This window comes from Myiozetetes cayanensis, unplaced genomic scaffold (assembly GCF_022539395.1).
Source record: "Myiozetetes cayanensis isolate MyiCay16 unplaced genomic scaffold, myiCay2020 scf7, whole genome shotgun sequence".
NCBI classification, from domain to species: Eukaryota; Metazoa; Chordata; class Aves; order Passeriformes; family Tyrannidae; genus Myiozetetes; species Myiozetetes cayanensis.
Genome location: NW_026087964.1, coordinates 11736299 through 11757270, shown reverse-complemented (window position 1 = coordinate 11757270; position 20972 = coordinate 11736299). Strand labels below are relative to the sequence as shown.

The window sequence follows — 20972 nt, the reverse complement described above, 5'->3', positions numbered from 1 at the left end:
AATGTGAATGACTGAGAAGATGGAGCTGTTATCATAGTGACAGGAAAAAGTGGACAACGGAAGAAATAAGACTCATATTGCAAGAACCTGAAGGAAACTGCAAAGTGGAAATCTTAGGACTTTTCACTAATATATGGGAGTTAATCTTAACATCTTAAACCTAAAGTGACTATAATTTAGTTTGTTTATAAATAGTACTTCTTAGACAATTCCAACTTACAATACAGACAAATATATAGGGGAAATGTAGTAAAAGAATAATACTCAGACTATTTTATTTTTTAACCATAGACCAATATTAGAATCTAAGAACAATGACAATTATTCTTTACAAATAAAACCATCACAACACATTCTGAAGTGACACCAGAAGCTCAATGTTATGTTAATGTGGGTAAAGGTTTATCAAAAGAACTCTAGCTCAGAAGCCTAAGATTACACGGAGGACAACGGATCAACACTTTTAGAGTAATGTGGTCTATATGACCCCTACTACTTTATTCTCCTTCCTCTTCACTTTTAAATGTAGTCTCTCAGACAAGAAAGCACAAAGGTAATTTGCTTTCACATTTCAATAGGCTTTCACATTTCTCCTGATGACTGTGAACAAAAATTATAAACTCTTCTAAACACTTATTTCTTTTTGTTTTATGATGGTGAAAAAGTAAGCAGATTCTGCCAGGAATTGTCAAAACAATTGCACTATTACATCCTTTGGCCATGATCTACAAGATCATGCCTCTCTACATTATGTCTACCAAGCAATCACTTATGAATCAATGCAGAGATCCAAGCAGACACATGAACTGATGTGTATGTGGTGAATACTGGAAGCTACCAAAGATCTTGGTTTTTTTTTCCTGCATGTTTTACATGGTGTTTATAACAACTGCAGATCACATCTTGGTATAGTAAAAAAAGTACAGCTTTTCCAAGGCCAGTGAACATGTATTGGCTTACACTATGAAGATCTGTTTGCTATTTCTAAGAGCAGTCTACTAGATTTCTTGCTAAATTCATGAAAAGCTTTTAGTTTTTACTCTGAACACTACTGCTTCTACAGAAGCAAAAGGAGATGAGTTAGAAGGACAACTAGTAAACTGTATACTTTTAAAGAGGACAATGACTGCAAGCAGTAGCCATTAGAATGAACTAAATTATGATTAGAATTACAGTTTTTAACTGATTAAAGGATTTGTAATTCAAACTCTAAGAGATCAATGATCATAACAATCCAGACTGCACTCCTCCCTCCCTCACACCCTCCACCTTCCCCAAACTAAGACAACATGAAGACAAACATTTAAAATCAACAATCTGGATTAATTAATCATAATGATCAGTAACAGATCAGAATTAATTGTACTGTAACAAACAGAAGTGAATTACCTCGTCTTCGCCCATAACTCCTCGCTGCATGCAAACAAAGGACAAATTGTAAAATGTCAAGTAACTGTATCATGCCCACTTACTAAAATATTTAAGATACAAAGAACTATGTGGGTAAGCAGTAAGCAAAAATCTGCATTGCTACTTGGTACTAATAATTGTAGATGAGAATGTATTAAACTGAAGTCTCACTTAAATACCATACCATTTTACTACTAAATTTATGTTAGTACCAACTGTAAAGAACACTCAAGTATTTCAACCTGTCTTTAAACTTGATCTTAACTTCATGTTAATTATGGATGAATTATTAATGAGAACTTTGCAATTCATCCTCAAAGTGATTTGTATCTTACATAAGTTACCTAAATAACACACAGAGTACTGAAATTGTAGAAAGGAAAATATTACTTTAAAAGCATGTAGCAAGAGTTAAATTAATCACAGAAACATCCTGGTCCATGGAACAGTTTGTACAGTCCTTTGCAGTGACAATGCAAATGCTGTAAGCCATGACCTTCCTTTTTCATGAAAAGACCTAGCAGAAAATTAACCGCAAGGTTTTGTTTGAAACAAAAGACGCCTTGTGGTAGAAAATAAAATCAGGGCACAAGTCACAAGAAATAGCATTGTATCAAAAACACTGTACAAAGGCAAAGCAACAATTTCTGACGGACTGCAAGTAAATCCAAGATTTTCCTAACTTTTGAGTTTTGCAAGATCCTTAAAGAGATCATACTTAAAGCTACAGTTCAGAAGACCATACTGACTGCTTCTCTGCCTGAAGGCTAGGAAACTAAAAATAGACAGATTACTAATACAGAAACTATTAAGCTGTGTATAACTTCTTAGTTAGATTTCCACAAAGTATTTTCTATTCCTGTTTCACAGCCTTAGTATCTGAGAAAAATTACTTTAATCATTATGCATTGTAGTTAAGTATCCAAATGGATAATGCTGCTATAAACCACAATGTTATAGCAACATTTGTAAACAGACTGCTGTGTGTTGGCATTATTGTTTTTTACGAGGTATCTATACATACATCTCTCTTAAAAAGCAATTGCTGTTCTGGGCCACTGAAATATGCACAATCTCAAAATCAGTGATTCACAACTGTCATTCACTGTTCCATTCTCATATTATGAAGTACTTATATTTGGGTACCTCCTATTTGATTAGGGGTCCTCAAAAATTTTGGTAGGTATAATGATTTTTTTCCTTTGTTATCTTGATCACTTCCTACTAGAAATTCAGTGGACTGCTTATGAAATTCTGAAAAATCCTTCTTGTTTTTTCTCCCTTAGAATAGTTATTTTTACACAGCAGTCATCATCTTTCTATCCAGTTTGCACTGAACTCGCTTTCAGATTTAATCTCTCATTTGAAATTATTATTATTGACAACAACAGTTTTTCAGATCCTCCAACTTTCTACGAGTAAGTCAGAATAGAAAAAACTTTCTGAAAGAGGCCTGGGTATCTAACCACGTAGGAATATCTTAATTCGGATTTCTGACATCCATCTGAATCCACAGATCTGAATCCACAAAACATAGTGTATTCTTCTGTGTCATCAGTTCTCTCACGAGGTGCTGCTGCATGAGGAGACTAATGCTGAGCTTCAAACTTGTCTCCCCTCTGAAGCCAGGCACTCACAAGACACACAGTTCTGTGTCAGTGCTGCAGCATGTACAAATCTTTTCTGACTCCTGGCCAAAGTGACTCCCACATAGCATTAGCAGTAGCGTCACTAAGCCCCTGTCTAACCCCCATATGCCTTTTTTTTTAATTCCATCCACAAATAAAAATAGAGTAACCAGGGAAAATTCATGTGCATCATATCCACAGCAATTTCTGCACTGCCTTGCTCTCTTCTCAAAAGATAATATACTAATGCATACTAATCTGCATCTTTTGGCACAAGCCTCACCATACTGTTTTTCCTCTCTTCTGCCCCTTTCTGCCCACCAAACCAGCTCAGCTGTTTTCTTACATTTTCATAGTTAAGACAAGCTGACATGCAGAAAAGTACTTTGTTACAGAACATCTGAAGTGCTTTTCTTTGTGCATTCAAAAAGAAGCAATGGTAATTTTGAGGAGGAACACAAAAGGGTTATTAAAACATTAAGAAAACTCCAAACAATGCAACTTAAAAGAGTAGATGCTGTAGTGTTTTAAATATGTGAAAACTGTAATGATGTACCAAAGTTATCTGTGTATTCCTTGCAAAACAATGAAATCAGAGAAAACAGAAGAAACACTTTAAGTTGCCACATCATTTACTTGCATGACAAACCTTCTTTAAAATTTATCTGTCTTGCCCATTTAGTTTGCAAACTAGTCTGGGCAGTGATTTTCTACAACTTCACATCTAGAAAAATACAGTATTTCTGTATTAAAGTAACATGAACAACGTTTTACACCTTACAGAGTATGCATTCTTACAGAGCATGGCGTTTGTAAAATATACACATAATATAAATTTAATTATCAGTTTAGCTATAGAAATAGTTTATAAATATGTATTTAATATATACATAACTGGTGCATATGTTTATAGATAAATAACTGCAGGGAAGATAACCTTTTGGAAAAGACCAGACACGGTAGGTAAGTAACTGATTTACAACAACAAAAGAAAAGAGATTAAACTTCTTTCCTTAACTTGTCCAAAGAACAAGTCATACAGAACTTATTTACCTTTTAACATAAAAAGCTAGACATCTTAATCAGCCAATAACTTGGAAAAATTTCAAAGAAGTGAGAAAGCACAAGAGAAAGTTTTATTCTAGAAAATATAAATTAGGCAACGCTTGCAAGAAGTGTGACCGACGTCCAATAAAAATGAAATCCAGTAACACTGGAACCTTGCAAAATTAGGAGTGCTGTATATACAACATTCCCTGTTAGCTAAAACCTTTTGTTTTCATATCCCTGAAGTTGCAAACCAGTGCAGCTTAAATCTGTCAAAAAAATTAGTATCTCCCCTTTCTGCAAGGTAAATCAGCTCAGAAACAGTAATATGATACAAAAGTAAATAGGTTTTTTGTGCACTTATCTAACATTGAGACAATATAAGTGAACATTACATGAGCAATGCTATCACAAAAGATTGCAAATGTATCATTTTATTTTACTCAGACACAGTAAAATATTTCAAATATATACCACAGCTCAAATATACACATATTTAAGTAAATCAAGTGAACGACTGAGCTGAATTAAAAATATGTTGTATAACAGGAAAAACCACTACCAAATTTCCTATAAAGATAACTCTGAAATTTATGATAGAAAGATAAAATACTATATATTGCTAACATTCCTGACAGTGTTCAAATGCTGACAGGTATGTAGTGAAGCCTTTTCATTAATACTTGTCACTTAAAGAATCCAGAAACAATATAGCAATAATTTCCCATGGGTCTAGACTAAAGGAGGTAGGTGCCTAATTCCCATTTTATTATTTTGGATTTGGGTGCCCAAATTCTATTTAGATTTCTTTAGAAGTAACACCTTCATAGATTTTAAGGCTGAAAAACATCATTATGGCCATTCAGGCCTGGCACACCTAAAAGACTACAGCAACTCATTTAGTAATACCTGTATAAGAAGTTTATTAATTTCTGTTTGAGGGAAAACAGCTTTTTTTCTTAGAAGCACAACTACCTATAGTATCTCTAAGAAGTCTAAATAAAGCAAATGGTGAATTATGTTTCAGTGAAAAAACATTCAATGCGTTGAAACTATAAAAGGGGAAAAAACCAGTAATGCGGGAGAACACCCTACACCCCAGTAAGTTGGATTCTTGCAGTATTACTTTCTTCAGAAAGGTTCTCTCTAAGCTGACAAGATGTATTCAGGTAAACCCATTCTAAAGTATCTTTTTTTGACTTTTGAGAGATAGTCATTAAAAATGTATTGCTCTTTTTACAGCTTAGGCTGAAAGAGAGATATAATTATAATATATATAATTTATTAAAACACATAAATCAGATTTTCTTTGGTTCATTTCATTGATTTAAATAATGAAAACTGTAAATATTAATATTAGGTACAGTTCAGTAAGTATACTCTAAATGAGTTGGAAGAGATCTATCATTTAAGAAGAGGAAAAACACCTAAAAATAAGTTTTATCTAGAAGTGCTTAGTCTTAAAAGGGCTGAGGAATTTCAGCCTGGTTCATGTCAGAACCTTACTGGGATCCAGAGACACCAGTTCACTAAAATCAATCCAACTAAATTCAATGAGGATCATGATCTAGTGTTATGTGTTAGGGCATGCATAGATGGGCCCATGATCTTTAAATATATTTGTGCTTTGTTTTCATGAAGGTCTGGTATTCCTGGTCCTCCTTGTAGCTACTACAGCACTTACTAAGAAAGTAAGGGACAAACGTGAGTCTTTGGATTACCACATCTTTTCCCTATTCTCCCACCAAGGCACCAGGTACAGGGATAGAGGGAAATGTTAACTCGAATCCACTTCAGCAGAGAAGGAAGTCAAAGTCTACAAGTTCATTGACAAGTGCTCAAGCTGTAATTCTCACTACTGCACATTTGAAGAAGCCCCTCAATTCCTGCCAAGAAAGAAAGGTTGTGCAGAGTCTGAGCAGCTGGGGCTTCCCAGAAGCTGTTCTCAGTGCTGCTGTTTTTGAGCTGTAAAGGGGCTGTAGTTCAGACACTCCAACCTGAAGGAGCTCTGAACCATGTACATGATTGCACTGGCCTGCACTGACAGCTACATCAGACTCCAGCTACATGGTAGAGAGTTTAGGTGTCTAAACCAAGGCACTAAATTAAATTCTAAATGGCACACACAAAAGTTAGGTATAGCAGTACCTTATAGATACTCCAACTGTTATTTTTATCTCACCTGCTGAAGACTGAAAATAATACTGCAGCTTTTAAAGAGGGCAGGAGTCACCCTAAGTCCTACCTTCCAAAGTACAATAGAAACCACACCAGCATTAAAAGCAAAATATTCTTCAGCACATATTCTAGCTCTGTGGTAAGATTTTAGCGTAGACTCGTACCACTGAGATGCATTTTTCCAGTGTTCACAATAATAACAAACCCCTTTTTTCCTAGATATTCCACAGAGTAACAATGCTTCTCATGTGCTTTTTTAGCATGCAAAACTCTAAAAAGAGAAGCTCACCATTCTAAGTATTAATAAAATGAATTAAAAGTATATTAATTTCTCACACCCATTGTATTGAAATATTTCAGTTTCTCTTAATACCTTCCCATCTAACACTTCATTCCAAACCAGCAGATAATGACAATTGCACATATACTGCCTGAACAAGCCAGTTTGCAGAATAAGTCTTAAAGCTACAGTTAAATACAGAAAGTTAATTTTTCGAAATGTTGTAATATCAAGCACATTGATATTCAGGGTAGATGAATCAGGATTATAGCCAGTGTGGGCTAAACACTAATTTTATTTCAGTAGTTAAGTAGCTGTTTTTTCTTTTCAAGATACGCCATTATCTTAAGTTAACTATTCAACAGCAAAGGACTTACTTCAAGTGTCAGTTGTGCACTATTTTTCTTTAGTGGGTATGTTAAACATGAATTTCATTAAAATTTAAAACATTTACTCAGTGTTGCACAAACAAAAACCAGATTTTTATTTTACATTTTATATCCATTTGTACAAGCGTAAATGAGTATGCAAAACGGTTAAGGCAATTTACATGGAGGTTTTTTGTTTGTTTGTTTAAATCTCAAACCTAAAAAACAGCATTCTGACTGCATTTTTAAATACTGAGGTCTTTACCAGTAATGTTTACACTCATTAAGTCAATGACAAAAGTCTACTTCCTTTGTGTACAACAACTTCCATGTTTTCTAATCGACAGAAGCTGTGGCACTACAGCCCTATAATTTTCCCAGTGTAGAAAACATTTGTGTGCAAAACCCCTGATTTATTATTGACTTAGATGGATTACCAAGCTCTGCTTCCTTCTTTAGCCTTGAACAAAGGCTAAAGTTCATGCCTTCACTGAGTAGCAGATGTTCATGAAGTTTGACCTACTGGGAGAGGAACGTGAACGTGAACTCTAACTTCAGCATATTTCACAGTTAGACACGTACTTAACAAAGCCACTTCCAACACCCCCCCCCACAAAAAAAAAAAAATGTTATTTGACAGGAGTCTAATACAAAGTTTCTTGTTCACTCTTTATTTACCTAAGACAGAAAAAACTGTGGATTTCTGGCCTTCTTATTTTTCTAATTCCTGTTTCAGTAAAATAGATTTTCTAACAGCTCTTCAGGGAACGTATCACTGGTTTGCTTGACAACAGAAAAGAACAGTGCATCGTTACGAGCATTTCACATTTCCAATAAGCTAGATATAATGAAAGGCTGCTGCAAGATTAGCTCTTGCCATTCAACTCTGAAAAATGGCAACAGTCCCATCAGTGTTGAAGACTAGAGGCAAGTAATTCAATAACAGAATATAATAGTATAATTTTATACCAACATGTCAGATTTAAGTTAAGCTAGAGATAATTAGAAACTGTTATAAGATTAGCACTTACCATTTAACATCAGAAGATTGTCAGTCCCCGGATGCGGATAACTCAAGCGACCTTAAAAGAAAACAAAAACCAAAGGACATAACAAATGCAGAGGTTTTAGCTATTATGCTAGAAAAAATAATGAAAAAAATCACTGCCTAGAATTTAAATCTAAACACTATTTCCAGTTTGCCTAAGGGAAATAAAGAGCTAATATTTAACTCCAAGCACATTAACCAACAATACCCTTGACCCAAGTTAAAGCTGACAAGAACAGACTTCTTAACCTTAATTCTCTGGTCATAAGATCTGCAGTGTGCTTTGAGATCAGCTCCAATAGGATAAAGCCACTTTTTGTTTCACGACACCCAGAAATAGTGCTGACTGCTTTAGTCTTCTCTTTCACAGTGACTGTGAATAACTGTACTATGCACATTGCTTAACACAGTGGCATTTCTACACTTTAGTGCTTTTCTACTGAATCAATTTAAGAAAAATCATGTTAATAGCAATTAAGGTATTAAAATTTTACTAACTGTTTTATGACTGCATCTTGGTGTATTTTGTATAACCCTGGTATGTAGTATTTTTCAGTAAATCTAGTAAAACTAGAGTACTCCTCTATCTACTGAATCAAAAAATAAAGGATATGATAAATAACAGTTCTAGCATTTTAAACTGAATAAAAATTACATGAAAACTTTATATCCTGACATCAGAATTTTTCAACAACGGCATTTTACTACATTGGTGGCATGCTATACTTCAGTAGTTAAATGAATGATTTAAAATGCACAGCTGAGATGTCTGTTCACTACAAATTCCTTTTTATTAAAGGAGACTTTCTGTTTACAGGAAGTAGCGAACATACCAGTAGTACACACTGACCTAGAGAGACATTTACAATAGCTGCTGTGTTTGGAAGAAGTGTGTTTTAATGTGCAAAAACCTACATTGCCATCTATCTCGCTATTCAAACATACTTGCTTGCTCATAATCTGAAGCATATATATAAAAATATTGTGACTTAAACACTTAAATATTTTGGAGGCAATGAGAAAGGTTGTGGAGGCATAAAGAAGAATCCAGTCGGGAAGCAATGGGCATTTAGAACTCACACAGGTTTCAAAGGTAATATATATGCAGATGGCTTGCAGTAAAAAGAACCCAGAATGGAAAGAAAAGAAAGAAAACCAAATCAGCAATGTATATATCAAGGTTGTCTAGCAATTCCTATTATACACTGTTTTTCCCCTACTGTTGGTAAACCCATGAGCTTGGCAGCAAAACTAGAAATTTCTTGGAAACAGTAGTTCAAAGTCCCAGGGGACACCTTTGGGGTTAAATAAAAACCATTTTTTGTTGAAAATTTGTAAATAATAGGGTTTAAGTTTTGTTATTCTCCTTTAAAAAAACAACATAGTAATTTTTTGGTCAAAAAAATCAATTTGAAAAAATACACATTGTGAACTCATAAAACTTAAAAATAATTAGACTAAGATGATTTTGGAAATTTTGGTCAGCCTAGTTATTTACAGGCATTGTGGTAAAAAAACCTTTATACAGCTATGTACTATTTCTCTTTCCAGATTTCATTACTGTAAGAATGGATGGTATCTGAACACTTGAAGATTAGGTACAAACTATTTGCTGTGGACTTTGGAAGTGCAGAGAAAGCACTGAAATGCTAGGGCACGCTCCTGCCAAAGGGCAGACGCATGCCACCCAAAAGTACTCCGCTGTCTTCTTTAACATCTACAGAATCTTTGAGCAGGCTCAGGCAAGACAGTAGACAAAAATCTTTGTAGGAACCTCTGTTTTCACGTTCCTTGTCTTCAAGATGTCCAGTTTTAATATACAAGCCATTTTTTTCTGCCATGCTGTACATTTACAGCTGTATCGAATGTTTCTTGGAACTATAAAAATTCTGCCCTTCTAGCAATGTATGTTGTTGAAACAGGAAAGAAGTGGGAACAAGGCATCCTTAAATTGCAATCTCGGAGCTGCCACTGGTTTGTCCAGTCTGATTTACAACAAGTCACTTCGCTATACTTCTTAGTTCTTTGGTCTACACAGGCTCATACTCTTTTGTCTAATAGTAAGGATTTCACAAGATCACTGTCACTGTCATGTTCATATACGGTGCTGTGCTGCATCAAAAATAACAAAATAAATTGTGAGGCATTATCTTAAATCTTCTCTAGTCTGTGGTAACAGTCTTCCTCCCTGTCTGTATTATCTTCTTTTCCTATACAGCAAGAAATAAAATATAAATTTTTTCTTCCGTAATTAATACATAAAGGGAGGTCGGATTTAAGGCCTAGCAGGAGAGAGAAGCCCACTAATACCTGGAGAAGAAAACTTCTAAAAATATAGAAAAATCTAGGTTTACAACTCTGGTTTTGCATTCTGTTGTGTTGGGGTTTTGTTTTGTTTATTTTTTTGTTTTTGTTTTTCCCCTTACAGCTTCACAAATAAACTGCATCTGAAACACAGATGCCAAGCTGAAATAATGAAGCACTTCTCTGTAAGTGGCAGGGAGAGAGTGCACCGGGAGCTGGGCCTACCACTGCAGCATAAAACCCATTCTTGCTGTGAGGGAGATGAATTGCTAACTCAGATAATGAATGACTGGAAGGCTAGAAAGGAAAATGAGTAATACAGTATTCAGTATATGTACTGCTGTACTGACACATCTAAGTCATATTTATGTGGTTATTTCAATGAAATCACACTTTATATTATTGCATTCTGATGAACTTAACATCTGGTCTAGTACTTGAACTTAGAACTTTAAAGACATTTTTAACATAGAATGTTTTCTTACTTTTGCAAAATATAATCACTGCTGTTTGGTAAGTTAACTTAGGTTCTTATCCCTCAGATTAATCTGCTGAAGCAAAATGCAATGTTTTCTAGAGTGTCCATCTGAATTTCAAGATGTAGATAAATTCAGGACACTTTATGCATACCACTGTGTTCAAGGTCAGTTTTATACAGAGCTCAATCATGCTATTTTTTAACAGATTATTCTAGTTAAATGGACATTTACTATATTAAATATCACTTAAAATATCAGTATATGAAATACAGAAGATGGGAGCACCATCTGACAACAATTTGCTTTGCTTCCATCACATACATCTTTCTAGCTGGCTATTTTCATTCTATGTTTTTTTGTTGCATTAAAAAAAAGATACCATTTTAAGAACAAGGCACAAATCCTATCTAATCCCATTCGACTTCAATGTCAGTAATCCAGAATCATAAAAACCATTCAATGATATTCCAGAAGTTTTAGAGGCCTCCACTTGCTTTAAAAAAGTTTTAATAATAAAGACAATTTGCCAGTTTAAAATTAACTATGAATTAGAGAATATCTAATATTTAAAGACTTATTCAACTTACTCCATTTCTGAGAAATGAAAAGTAATCAATTCACTGTCTACAGAATCTGTCTACAGCATCCAAAATTTGTAATGTGCTATCTAGAACAAATACAATGACTAATATTACCATTCTGTACCATAAAGATTATCATGTTACTAAAATTTTCTTTGTGCAAACCTCAACTTGCATGTTACTGCTAATTAATAATTCTCATATATCATGTCTGAATTCAAACTAGTATTGGTAAGGAGAAGAAGATATGTTTGACATTCCTCTGCAACTAGAGTTCTATTAAATTTAGTACCCGCTTCCTTATCTAAATGTAATTAATGTTAACAGAACTGCCTGGTGTGTATTTCTCACAATGCATTCTTCTGTAAGGACAGGAAAAAATAAGATGCTTCCAAATAAATTTTGGTGGGCCAATTTATCCACTAAATCCAATTAAAATTCTTGCTAATCCAAACCATGAGGAAAGAATAACAAACTTAGTTTTAGCTACATTTCTGTAATCTAATTTTACTAATACAAGCAATGGAAATTTAAATTTTTGTAAACTACTCAGCATACAGATGTAGTTGCACTTACTCAATTTCCATTTTAAGGTAAATTCACATATTTTAGAAATGCATATTTTCTACTCCTATTTAACTAAATTGCTGGAGGAATCCCCTATATATTAAAATAATTGGGACAGATTTAAGTAGGATGACTGCATTGAACATTGCTGACTCACAGATTCCCAAGTGTCATGTCTACTCCCCTCCTTTTTTTAAAAAAGTCTTAACTGGTTGTATGAAGAGACTGGGAATCACAAATTCCTTTCCTGATTTCCTTTTTTTTCCAGAGATCCCCTGACTAGAAGAGAGAAAGCTTCCAAGTTAAGCTTTTCCCAGTAACAGTGAATGGCTGAGGATCACAGCAGTTTCAGAGAGCACAGTTTTTGGAATCAGTGTAGTTAAGACAACAGCACAAAGCCGTGTTTGGACAACACCTAGTTACACAAAGTCTAGCTGCTACATTTTCCAACCACTGTGTATGAATTATGCAAGTCATAATGAGGTCAAATGGGTTGTCTTTGATAGTCCGTCTATTTAGACAATTCAGTCTGTCACTCTTAAATATATTCTTTTATAAGTAAAGGTTTCTATGGAAGAAAGAGGAAACAATCTCTATGTACAATTTCAAAGCTTTTTATATGACTAAGAGTGAGTTTTTTCCTCCATGTTTTTTTTATCCTCAGAAACTCTTTTCCGAGCATAGTTTGAATAAGCCTAGGAATAAACTGCACAGCTTTAAACCTTAGAGCTCCATAAGGTAAAATATAAAACAAATGTCTTTGAAAACAAAGGTTTCCATATGCAAAAAAAGAGAATGCCCTCTACTGTGTTGTTGAGTCACCAATGCCTTTTTTTTTTTTTTTTACTTCAGTCAGCATGCACCAGCAGGTTGCTTTTGCAAGAAAGATGTCTAACAGCTGAAAAACTCAACTAAACAAGTTTAAAGGGAAAATAAACAGGAAAATGCAAGACAGACTTCTAAGTGCAGAAAATTATTTTTTCCCACAGATATGCAAGAGAATACTGTTCTACTTTATTAACAGCTATACAAAACATATGTTTGTGTAACTCTGCTAAAATTTTTTTTTGCCCTTCATGAAGAAACAAAAAAAAAATTCAACAAAAATAATATTCCTTCTTGGTACTCCTGCTAGTATAGCTATGGCTAATTCAAATTCAGTATTATCTTACATCTAGCTTCCAGAAATGTAAGAATCACAGAATACTCTGAACTGGAAGGGACCCACAAGGATCAACTCCAACTCATAAGTGAACGGCCCATACAGGACTGAAGCCACAACCTTGGCGTGCTTAGCACCATGCCCTGACCAACTGAACTAATCCCAGGGTCAGTCGGTCAGGACACAGAAATTAACTGTAAATTAAGTACAGTATGGATACTCCTGCATTCCAAAACATAAGCCCTTAAATTACATGGAAAATGCCACAGTCTTTACTAGAAAGATGTTTAAAACAGTAAGTAAAAAATTCCACTAAATCAACTCAATACTGTTAGATATCTCATACAAAATATAACCACCACTTCTAAGCTTTCTTCATAATCTGTTTTACCCCAAATGCATTGATGTTCTTGACATCAAGATGCACTGATATTTGGGAGAGGAGAAGGGGAAAAAATGCAAGTACACAAGTGGTATGTCTGAAGAGTTATACTAGCAATATTGTATTTCAGGCTATCAGTACTCAAAATTGTTTTAAGGACCATTAGAAGAATAAAAAGGGTATTTAAGAACAACACTATAAAAATGAATTAACTTCAGTTTATATTCCATTGGAATGGAATGGATGGGATAATCATAAACATTACTTAAGGTCTTGTTATGGAAATGAATTTCAAGAAAACTGCATGGGAAAGTTTAGTTTTAATATGATCAGTATTTCTGCTGCAATGATTAGTTAAGTCAAACATCTACTCCCTATTACCCTACCTTGAAACTATCTTACTGAAAGCGAAAAATTACTTTTCTTTTGATCATGTCTGTTGTAGTGACTAAACTTTGTCTAAGTGAAGCCAAAACTATGCATCTATAATTTTTTGGCAGGCATAAACTTAGTTTTCAGTGAATCATATCTGAGATAAAGTTTTTTCAAGTTCATGAAAGCAAAAGGGGTGAAATTTGACTTCCTTCTAAAATAGATCTTGACATGCAAAACTGTAGCTAGTACACAGGGTGTCTGTTCTGCATTGTGCAAAATCTGAGACAAGATGCTTACTCATACTCCAGATATTGTAAGCAGCTAAATCTGAAACACGTGCTTAAAATTCCAGGGACTTTCACTTTACTTCTGTGATCAGATATAAAAGACGCATTGTTTTATGCATTTGCTTTGATTTACTTGAAAACTTGTCATAAAAATATCCTCTACTTACAAAATACTCTCCAGTGATAACAAAGTATGTTATATATTGATAAAAACAACCAATAAATAATAATATTCTTAATCCCGCACATTATGGAAGCAAATATGCTGGTTTCTTAAGAAAACGTTAGATTTTCTGTGGTGAAAAGAAAAACCACAGAGACTGATACAACCAAATTAGTGTTTTACGGTTGACAGAAAAAAAAAAGTTAAAAGATGCTCAGAAATTACAGAAATGCACACTAATGGTGACTAACAGAGGGTGGAGAAGAACTAAAAGGCTGTTCTAGCATGAGATCTCTTCTTCCCATTTTCAGTCCATAAGGAACATTTCTCATGCCTTACTGTTAATAACATAGCTGTTTCAGCTGAAATTACTTCCACAGAGAAAAAGTATCTTATTCAATCAATTTAAATAACAGCACACAATTACTCTATTTAAATTCAGTTGGCGTGTGCATTGTTCTCTGGCACTCAAACAGAAAAATGGGTTTCCTTTGAATTCATCACTATCTATGGCTTCCATCTGTTCTAGCTGAAACACAAAACTTAGCAGAATTTTCACTGCAAGAGGATGATGGTGAAACTGGTAAAAAAAACAAACCTCTTAACTGTAGACTGACATCATATACTCTGTCCCTAGAAAGCACAGACGGAAACCACAGTTTCTCTAAGTGCCTGTGTATGAACCAGATTCTCTTTAAAATCTTAAAGCTTTGTCTTATCTTACTCTCCACAGAAAATTATTATTGGAAATACACAATTTTCATCCATTGTATCATAATGAAATATGAAGAGATGAATAAAAATAGAACCTGGGTTTTTTTCTGTGCTCACTGTGCCTCTGAAAGCCCTTCTGCATTATAAAGCCAAAATGAAAACAGCAAGATTAGAGGGGAACAGAGCCACTATTTCCATTTGTCATGTCAGCAGGCACAGAAAGAAGAAATAACAGACCGGTTTTCAGGACTGCGAGAGGTGCCAATGACAGTTCACTGTGATAGAAGATCTGCATTCTTTAACTTTATTCCTAACAGTAGCTTTCAGACAACCAAAGAAATATAAGTCACCACCTGAGTGTGGCAAACAGAAGCAACGACGCTTTGGAACAGGAATAGTACATGTAGCCACCTCATTTTTGATGAGATACACATACTTTTAGTTCACAGCAATTACCACCAGGCCAGCTGTTCAGCTGTTTTAAACCCTTTGTGTTAATAATGTTTTGCAAACATGTAGAACAGACAGAAACTGAATTTCATAATGGACTTAAATGACAAATTTGCTAAAACTGCAATTAATTCTCTGTAGGCAGTAAAAAACAGGACATCAGATTTCAGCTTCCACTTTAGGGTTGAGCAAAATTAACTGCCCAGGTAAATGCTACATACTTACAGATGCTTTGTAGAGATTTTCAGCTTGGGAAAAAACCCTAAACTTTTGGCTGAATATTATAAATATTTAGATACTATTACATGCTATTTCAATGCTACAGGTCTTACAATCGATTACACAGATCTTAATAGAACCATGAGCAGATTCTGGCAAGGTGTCCTTCAAATTAGCGAACCTCATGTACTAATGCAACATATATTAAGTCTAGAAGCCCCTAGTGAATAGAGAATGGATGGTAGTAAGTAATCATGCAAAAAAGAAACAATTTTTGATTGTTTTATTTTTTCAATTGCTTCAATATGGACATTTAATTTCTACAAAGCAAGACTGAAGTCCTGGATAATTCTGAAGTTAGACTGTGTTAAGTCTAATTAGAACACCACAAATGAAGTAACGTTTGATCAGGCCAAATAATATGGCTTGGGTTCCATGCCCCAACATTCAACAGTAAACACCACCTGAGAAAGTGGGGAAAACCAGAATTCACCAGAGTGAGTAAATGTACAAGGAATATAGGAGTTAAAATTGAAGCCCACATATGCTAGCTGCTTGCTTACTGCTGTGGCCAAGTGACTTAACAGAGCCCAAAGCAGTAAGAAGACCAACATTCTAAAGTCAAGTGTATTGCTAGAGTTCAGACTGGATGCATTATACTCCAGAAGCTTTGGAAAAAAATATTTGAAAGGATAAAACCTGATTTTATCAATGGACTTAATTTTCTTTCCAGGTTCCACTGCAGGGAAATGGAAAATTAACTGACTAACACTGGTAGTGGTTTGATTCCCCTCCCATGCTCTTTGGCTACCTCTAACAGAATAGTGTGTCTTCACAAATTGAGGTAGAATTTTCTACAGCAATCAAGAAAATTTCAAATAAACTAGAAATTTCTTGGGGAAAGGAGGAAGGATGGAGTGGGAAAGGAGAAAAAGCTATAGAAACACTAAAACTTGTTTTAAACAACTGTAAACCAATGTCTTCATTAAAATACAGCATAAGATTGGCTTTTCATGTGTGAGAAAATAATTAATTTGCTATTTTAATATGAAAGTAGAATCTAAATTAGCAATATTAATTCAAATATGCAGAATGGATGACCCTTTTTTCCTTATTTAGCATAATAACATACCTTTAAGTGGATCATGCTCTGCTCTCATAATGTCGATAAGGGAGTTTTCCAAAGAGTGCATATTGAGACTGTCATACATTCTGTTTCGATCCTAAAAAAAACCCAACACAAAAACAACCAACAAAAGCATTAGTATTGGAATACAAATTCTATAGTTTTTAACAAGAAACTTGAAAGGAAAACAAAGGTTCCTTCCAAGGGCTCAGACACTCTGGATATGGACAATGACACCAAGTAAGATCTGATATTATTAACAGTGAGTTTAACAGCATCCAAGTATAACACTAGAGATGCAGTGTGAAGACCTCTGCTGCGTATGCACTCTGACAGCCTGTGACTGCCTGCTTCCTTCCAACTGCTTGGATCAGTTCTAGCAATGCACAGCAGAGTTATGCATTAGGCTGATTAATGAAGGAGACTAATGTCTTTAAGAGCTCCATTTCATTTCATGCACATGTTAAATAGTGAGTAAGGTAGGGAACTACAGGACAAGAAGGACAGTCACCTCTCATAAAAGAAAGCATTTTCCTGGTGCTTGGTTAAGTGCCTGGCATGGGCCCACAGCCCCTGCTGAGACTGCACTTCAGGGTGATTTAGCACTTTGCATACAAAGACTTGAGTTACAAATGGTCACCACTAAAGGGTTAAAAGACGGAAAATTAAAGCTGAACTATGAAAAAGAAATATCACAAAGCCTACTAACAGATATTCAGTCTTATAGGGGACAATTTTCTTTGCACATAAAGTTACCATACTGTTTTACAAATATTTTCACTGCAGGTAATAAAATTTATTGTAATGAACCATAAATGTTTTCCATGATTTTGTTTACTTATGACATACTCTCCAATATTTTCCAATAAGCAGAAACAGAAGAAAGATGACTGTGTCTTTTAGTCTTTCTAGGATATCTTCAGAAACTGAAAATACTTTGTGTAAAACCATAATCTCTTCTACTTGCAAAGCTTCAAGCTAGATTGTATGCACTAAAGACCTTAAGGACTATAATCATGCCTTAGTTTTACTGTTGTCTTCTGTCTGCACCACAATAATTCCACAGAGTAGTATGAATTACACCACACACATCCCATGACTGTTAAAACTCCCTAAAGATGCAGTCATCCACTTAGTATGTATATAATGGATACAGAAGGTATCTGATCCACATTCACTGACTTTCCATGACAGTTCAGCAGAACATAGACTAATTTCCAACTATGTCCCTCAGAAAGTAGGTGTTCTTCACATTGGAGGAGTAAAAACACAAGCTCTGAAATAGAGGTCTTCTATGAGTCAGAAACTGATCGGCTTTGCAAGACAAGCCATGATGAAATTTAGATTTCACTTTCATCTTTCTTAGAGAGTTCAATGTTGGCATGAAGAGGGAGAAGCCTTTTTTTCCATCTCTCTCTCCCTCAAACAACTATAAAGAATAATGGCTTCCTATTGGGTAAGCAATCCATTACATTCATTTGATCAGATCCTTTATTTTCTTTCTAGAAGCCCTTAGACAATTTTAATAATAAATTAAAAAAGTAGGTTTCTGTTGTCTCCTGCCACATCCCAGATCAAATGCCAGTGACACTTTGTTAGGTGATCTTCAAACCGTTTTGAGTGCCAACAAGTCACCCAGCACAATTTTAGTTCATGGCAGCCTCTACTTTGGGACTGCCTGGCTTTCATTCAGTTCTCTAGATGTCCTGAGAAGCATCAGAATGAAACTGAAGTGACTAATCTGCTTCCATGCCCTTACAGGTTTGTTTCTCGATAGGACAATGAAAAGAACCTGCTTATCACTGCAAACCTGCTTTCCATAGAAGGTGTGAGCAGTGGCAGAGCTGGATCTCTTCCCTAACGTCCCCTAATATTCAACAGGTATCTCGTCAGGATTTTCAACCAAGTCTTACATTTATCTTAAGGCGGTACTCAATAGGTAGTATGTGCTCTTGCAAAACACAATGCTGAGAAAACAGAATACATGCTTTGCTGCCTCTGTACCTGAGACGTGAAAAGAACTAGTATTGATAAAAACTGGACTGAGCTGTATGTGAGACATTTTATCTTTATAACAGGCTCACCACAGATTTTTTTTTTTTTTAGTAATTGTTACATACATATATGTTAAGATAACATATGACCATCTGGAAAACGTATGAGATAACGTATGATTATCAGTATTACAGACTTAAAAATGCTCTGGAGAGCAGAAGTATGTAAGAAAAAGCTCCACCATGGTTAGTTCCTAAAACTGACCCACTTGGTCCTAGATCTTACAGAGGAATGGAAAAATAAAACATAGAACATGTGTTTGCAATTAATTTGTAAACTGCTCCACTGGGTGACATAGTGAAATGAGTCTAACTTCACCCTTGCATCGTTCTATTTTGCAAGTTCTGTCTATCTCAAGTGAAAGGTCTTGCACTGCTAGAAGCAGAGAAATAATAAACTTTTCCCATCCTCTTTATACCTTAGAAAGTTCATGTCTACAAAGCTAAAAAAAATAAAGAGGTCTGTTTCCTTGAATTGTATTGCATATTTTCTGGCAGTGGAAACATACAATAGGTAGGCACCTCACACTATAAAAATGTCGGGAATACACTAAAGCAGGATTTAAGTACAGGAATTGCATTCTGCTATCCCACTACTCACATATCACACTATTCACTTGTGAGTTTTGGTAATATCTTGGCAATCAGTGCTTCAAAATTTGAATCTCTATTTCAATTCACACTACATGCTATAAATCAACATTATCTGAAATTTAACTATCTCAAAAGCAGTAAGTCATTCTCTGGGTACAAGAGTCATTTTAAATCTTTGTGCAACTAGGCTTTATAATGCTAAAACTCCTTTGAGCTCCCCAAATATGTACATCATACCTTTAAAGAGAACAGTTATCACCTATGCAAATATGGAACTTTCATTTCAAAGCAGAACTTAAAAGTATTTCAGTAATGTAGGTCACACATCAGCAAATATTTTCTAGAAAGTTCTGTTGAAAGGGGATGATTCTACTACAGCATGCTCTACTACATCGGAAAACTTCCATTATGATTTTGGTCAGTTCTTGAGACCAGCACAAAAAGTACCACCTCTGAACATGATTGTTCTACACAGTTCTCAATGCAAGTGGAAATAGTCCCAAGAATTAGGACTACCTTTAATTCCATTATTTCAACACAGCTGATAAGCAGTTATCTTCTAAAACAATCTGGGACTATCTTTAAAACAACATGGAAATAGTTCTAATTCTTGGGACTTTTTCCTTGTTGTTTTAAAAGTAGCTCCAGGTTGTTTCAGCAGATAACTGCTTCTCAGCCGTGTTGAAATAATGAAACTAAAGAGAATCAGTGGTACAAATGCATTGATACACGAGTGTGTATGTTAATACATGTTTTTTATCATCCTGACTCCAAAAGCACCTTTTGTGAAGGCTGAATTCCTGTAAAATATTTTGCACTTCCCCCAGCTCTGGCTCACCAGTTCTGAGCTAAGAAGCAAGTGATTCTTGCTGTGAGATACAGAAGGTCTGTATCTCAGTGGAATGTCACAACATAACGTCAGCTTTTTTTCCCCCCAGAGCTCACAGTTCACTTCCCCCAAGCACTAAAAATACTCAGACTGGCTTTTTACTTCCTTTTAACTGTATAAGCATTTAAATCCCACTCGAGCCACCTTTCCAATACCAGAATCACATCTGCGTTTATACACAGTAGAATTGAAAATGTGGGTTCAGTGTAACTGCCTACGGATCAAGAGCTATGTGGCTAAGTGACAAGTTGTCAGTTCCACTTAAGACTGTGTAAGAAAATTTACAGAGAAGTGATAAGTATTTTCTGAATTTTTACAAATTTAAACAATTTAGGAGAAGAACAAAGTATCCTTCCCACAGAGGAGTGTTAGAAGGACCTTTTGACAATGTCATGTAAAACACAGTTACAGAGTGCACATTTCAGAAGTCCCCAAGCCATGCATCTGATGCAGGGATGGGAGGAGGGCAGCTTTCTCTGAAGAACAACTTTCAACACTAAACTGCTGAACAAATAAATTTTCTTGGCAGACTATTTAGGACTTCTAAATATACCCATGCAATTTATGCAAAGATTATCCTGTTTGAGCATTTGCAGAAAATCAATGCAGTCATATCTCAAAGCTTATATACTGTCATTTATACATAAAGCAAATGCAACAACAGAAG

General features: G+C 35.0%; 1 protein-coding gene across 3 annotated transcripts in view; it reads right to left on the bottom strand.

Annotated features, from left to right (window-relative positions):
- The window catches only part of CPEB2 (cytoplasmic polyadenylation element binding protein 2), a 54335-nt gene that overhangs the window by 22419 nt on the left and 10944 nt on the right, over window positions 1-20972 (bottom strand). For 2 of the 3 annotated variants that reach the window (XM_050338125.1, XM_050338123.1), the window contains 3 exons: window positions 16775-16865; window positions 7943-7993; window positions 1390-1413 (listed from right to left, as the gene is read on the bottom strand). In XM_050338125.1, the coding sequence (XP_050194082.1) occupies window positions 1390-1413; window positions 7943-7993; window positions 16775-16865 (166 nt within the window). The remainder of the gene's footprint in view (window positions 1-1389; window positions 1414-7942; window positions 7994-16774; window positions 16866-20972) is intronic. The other variant, XM_050338124.1, reaches the window with a different exon arrangement.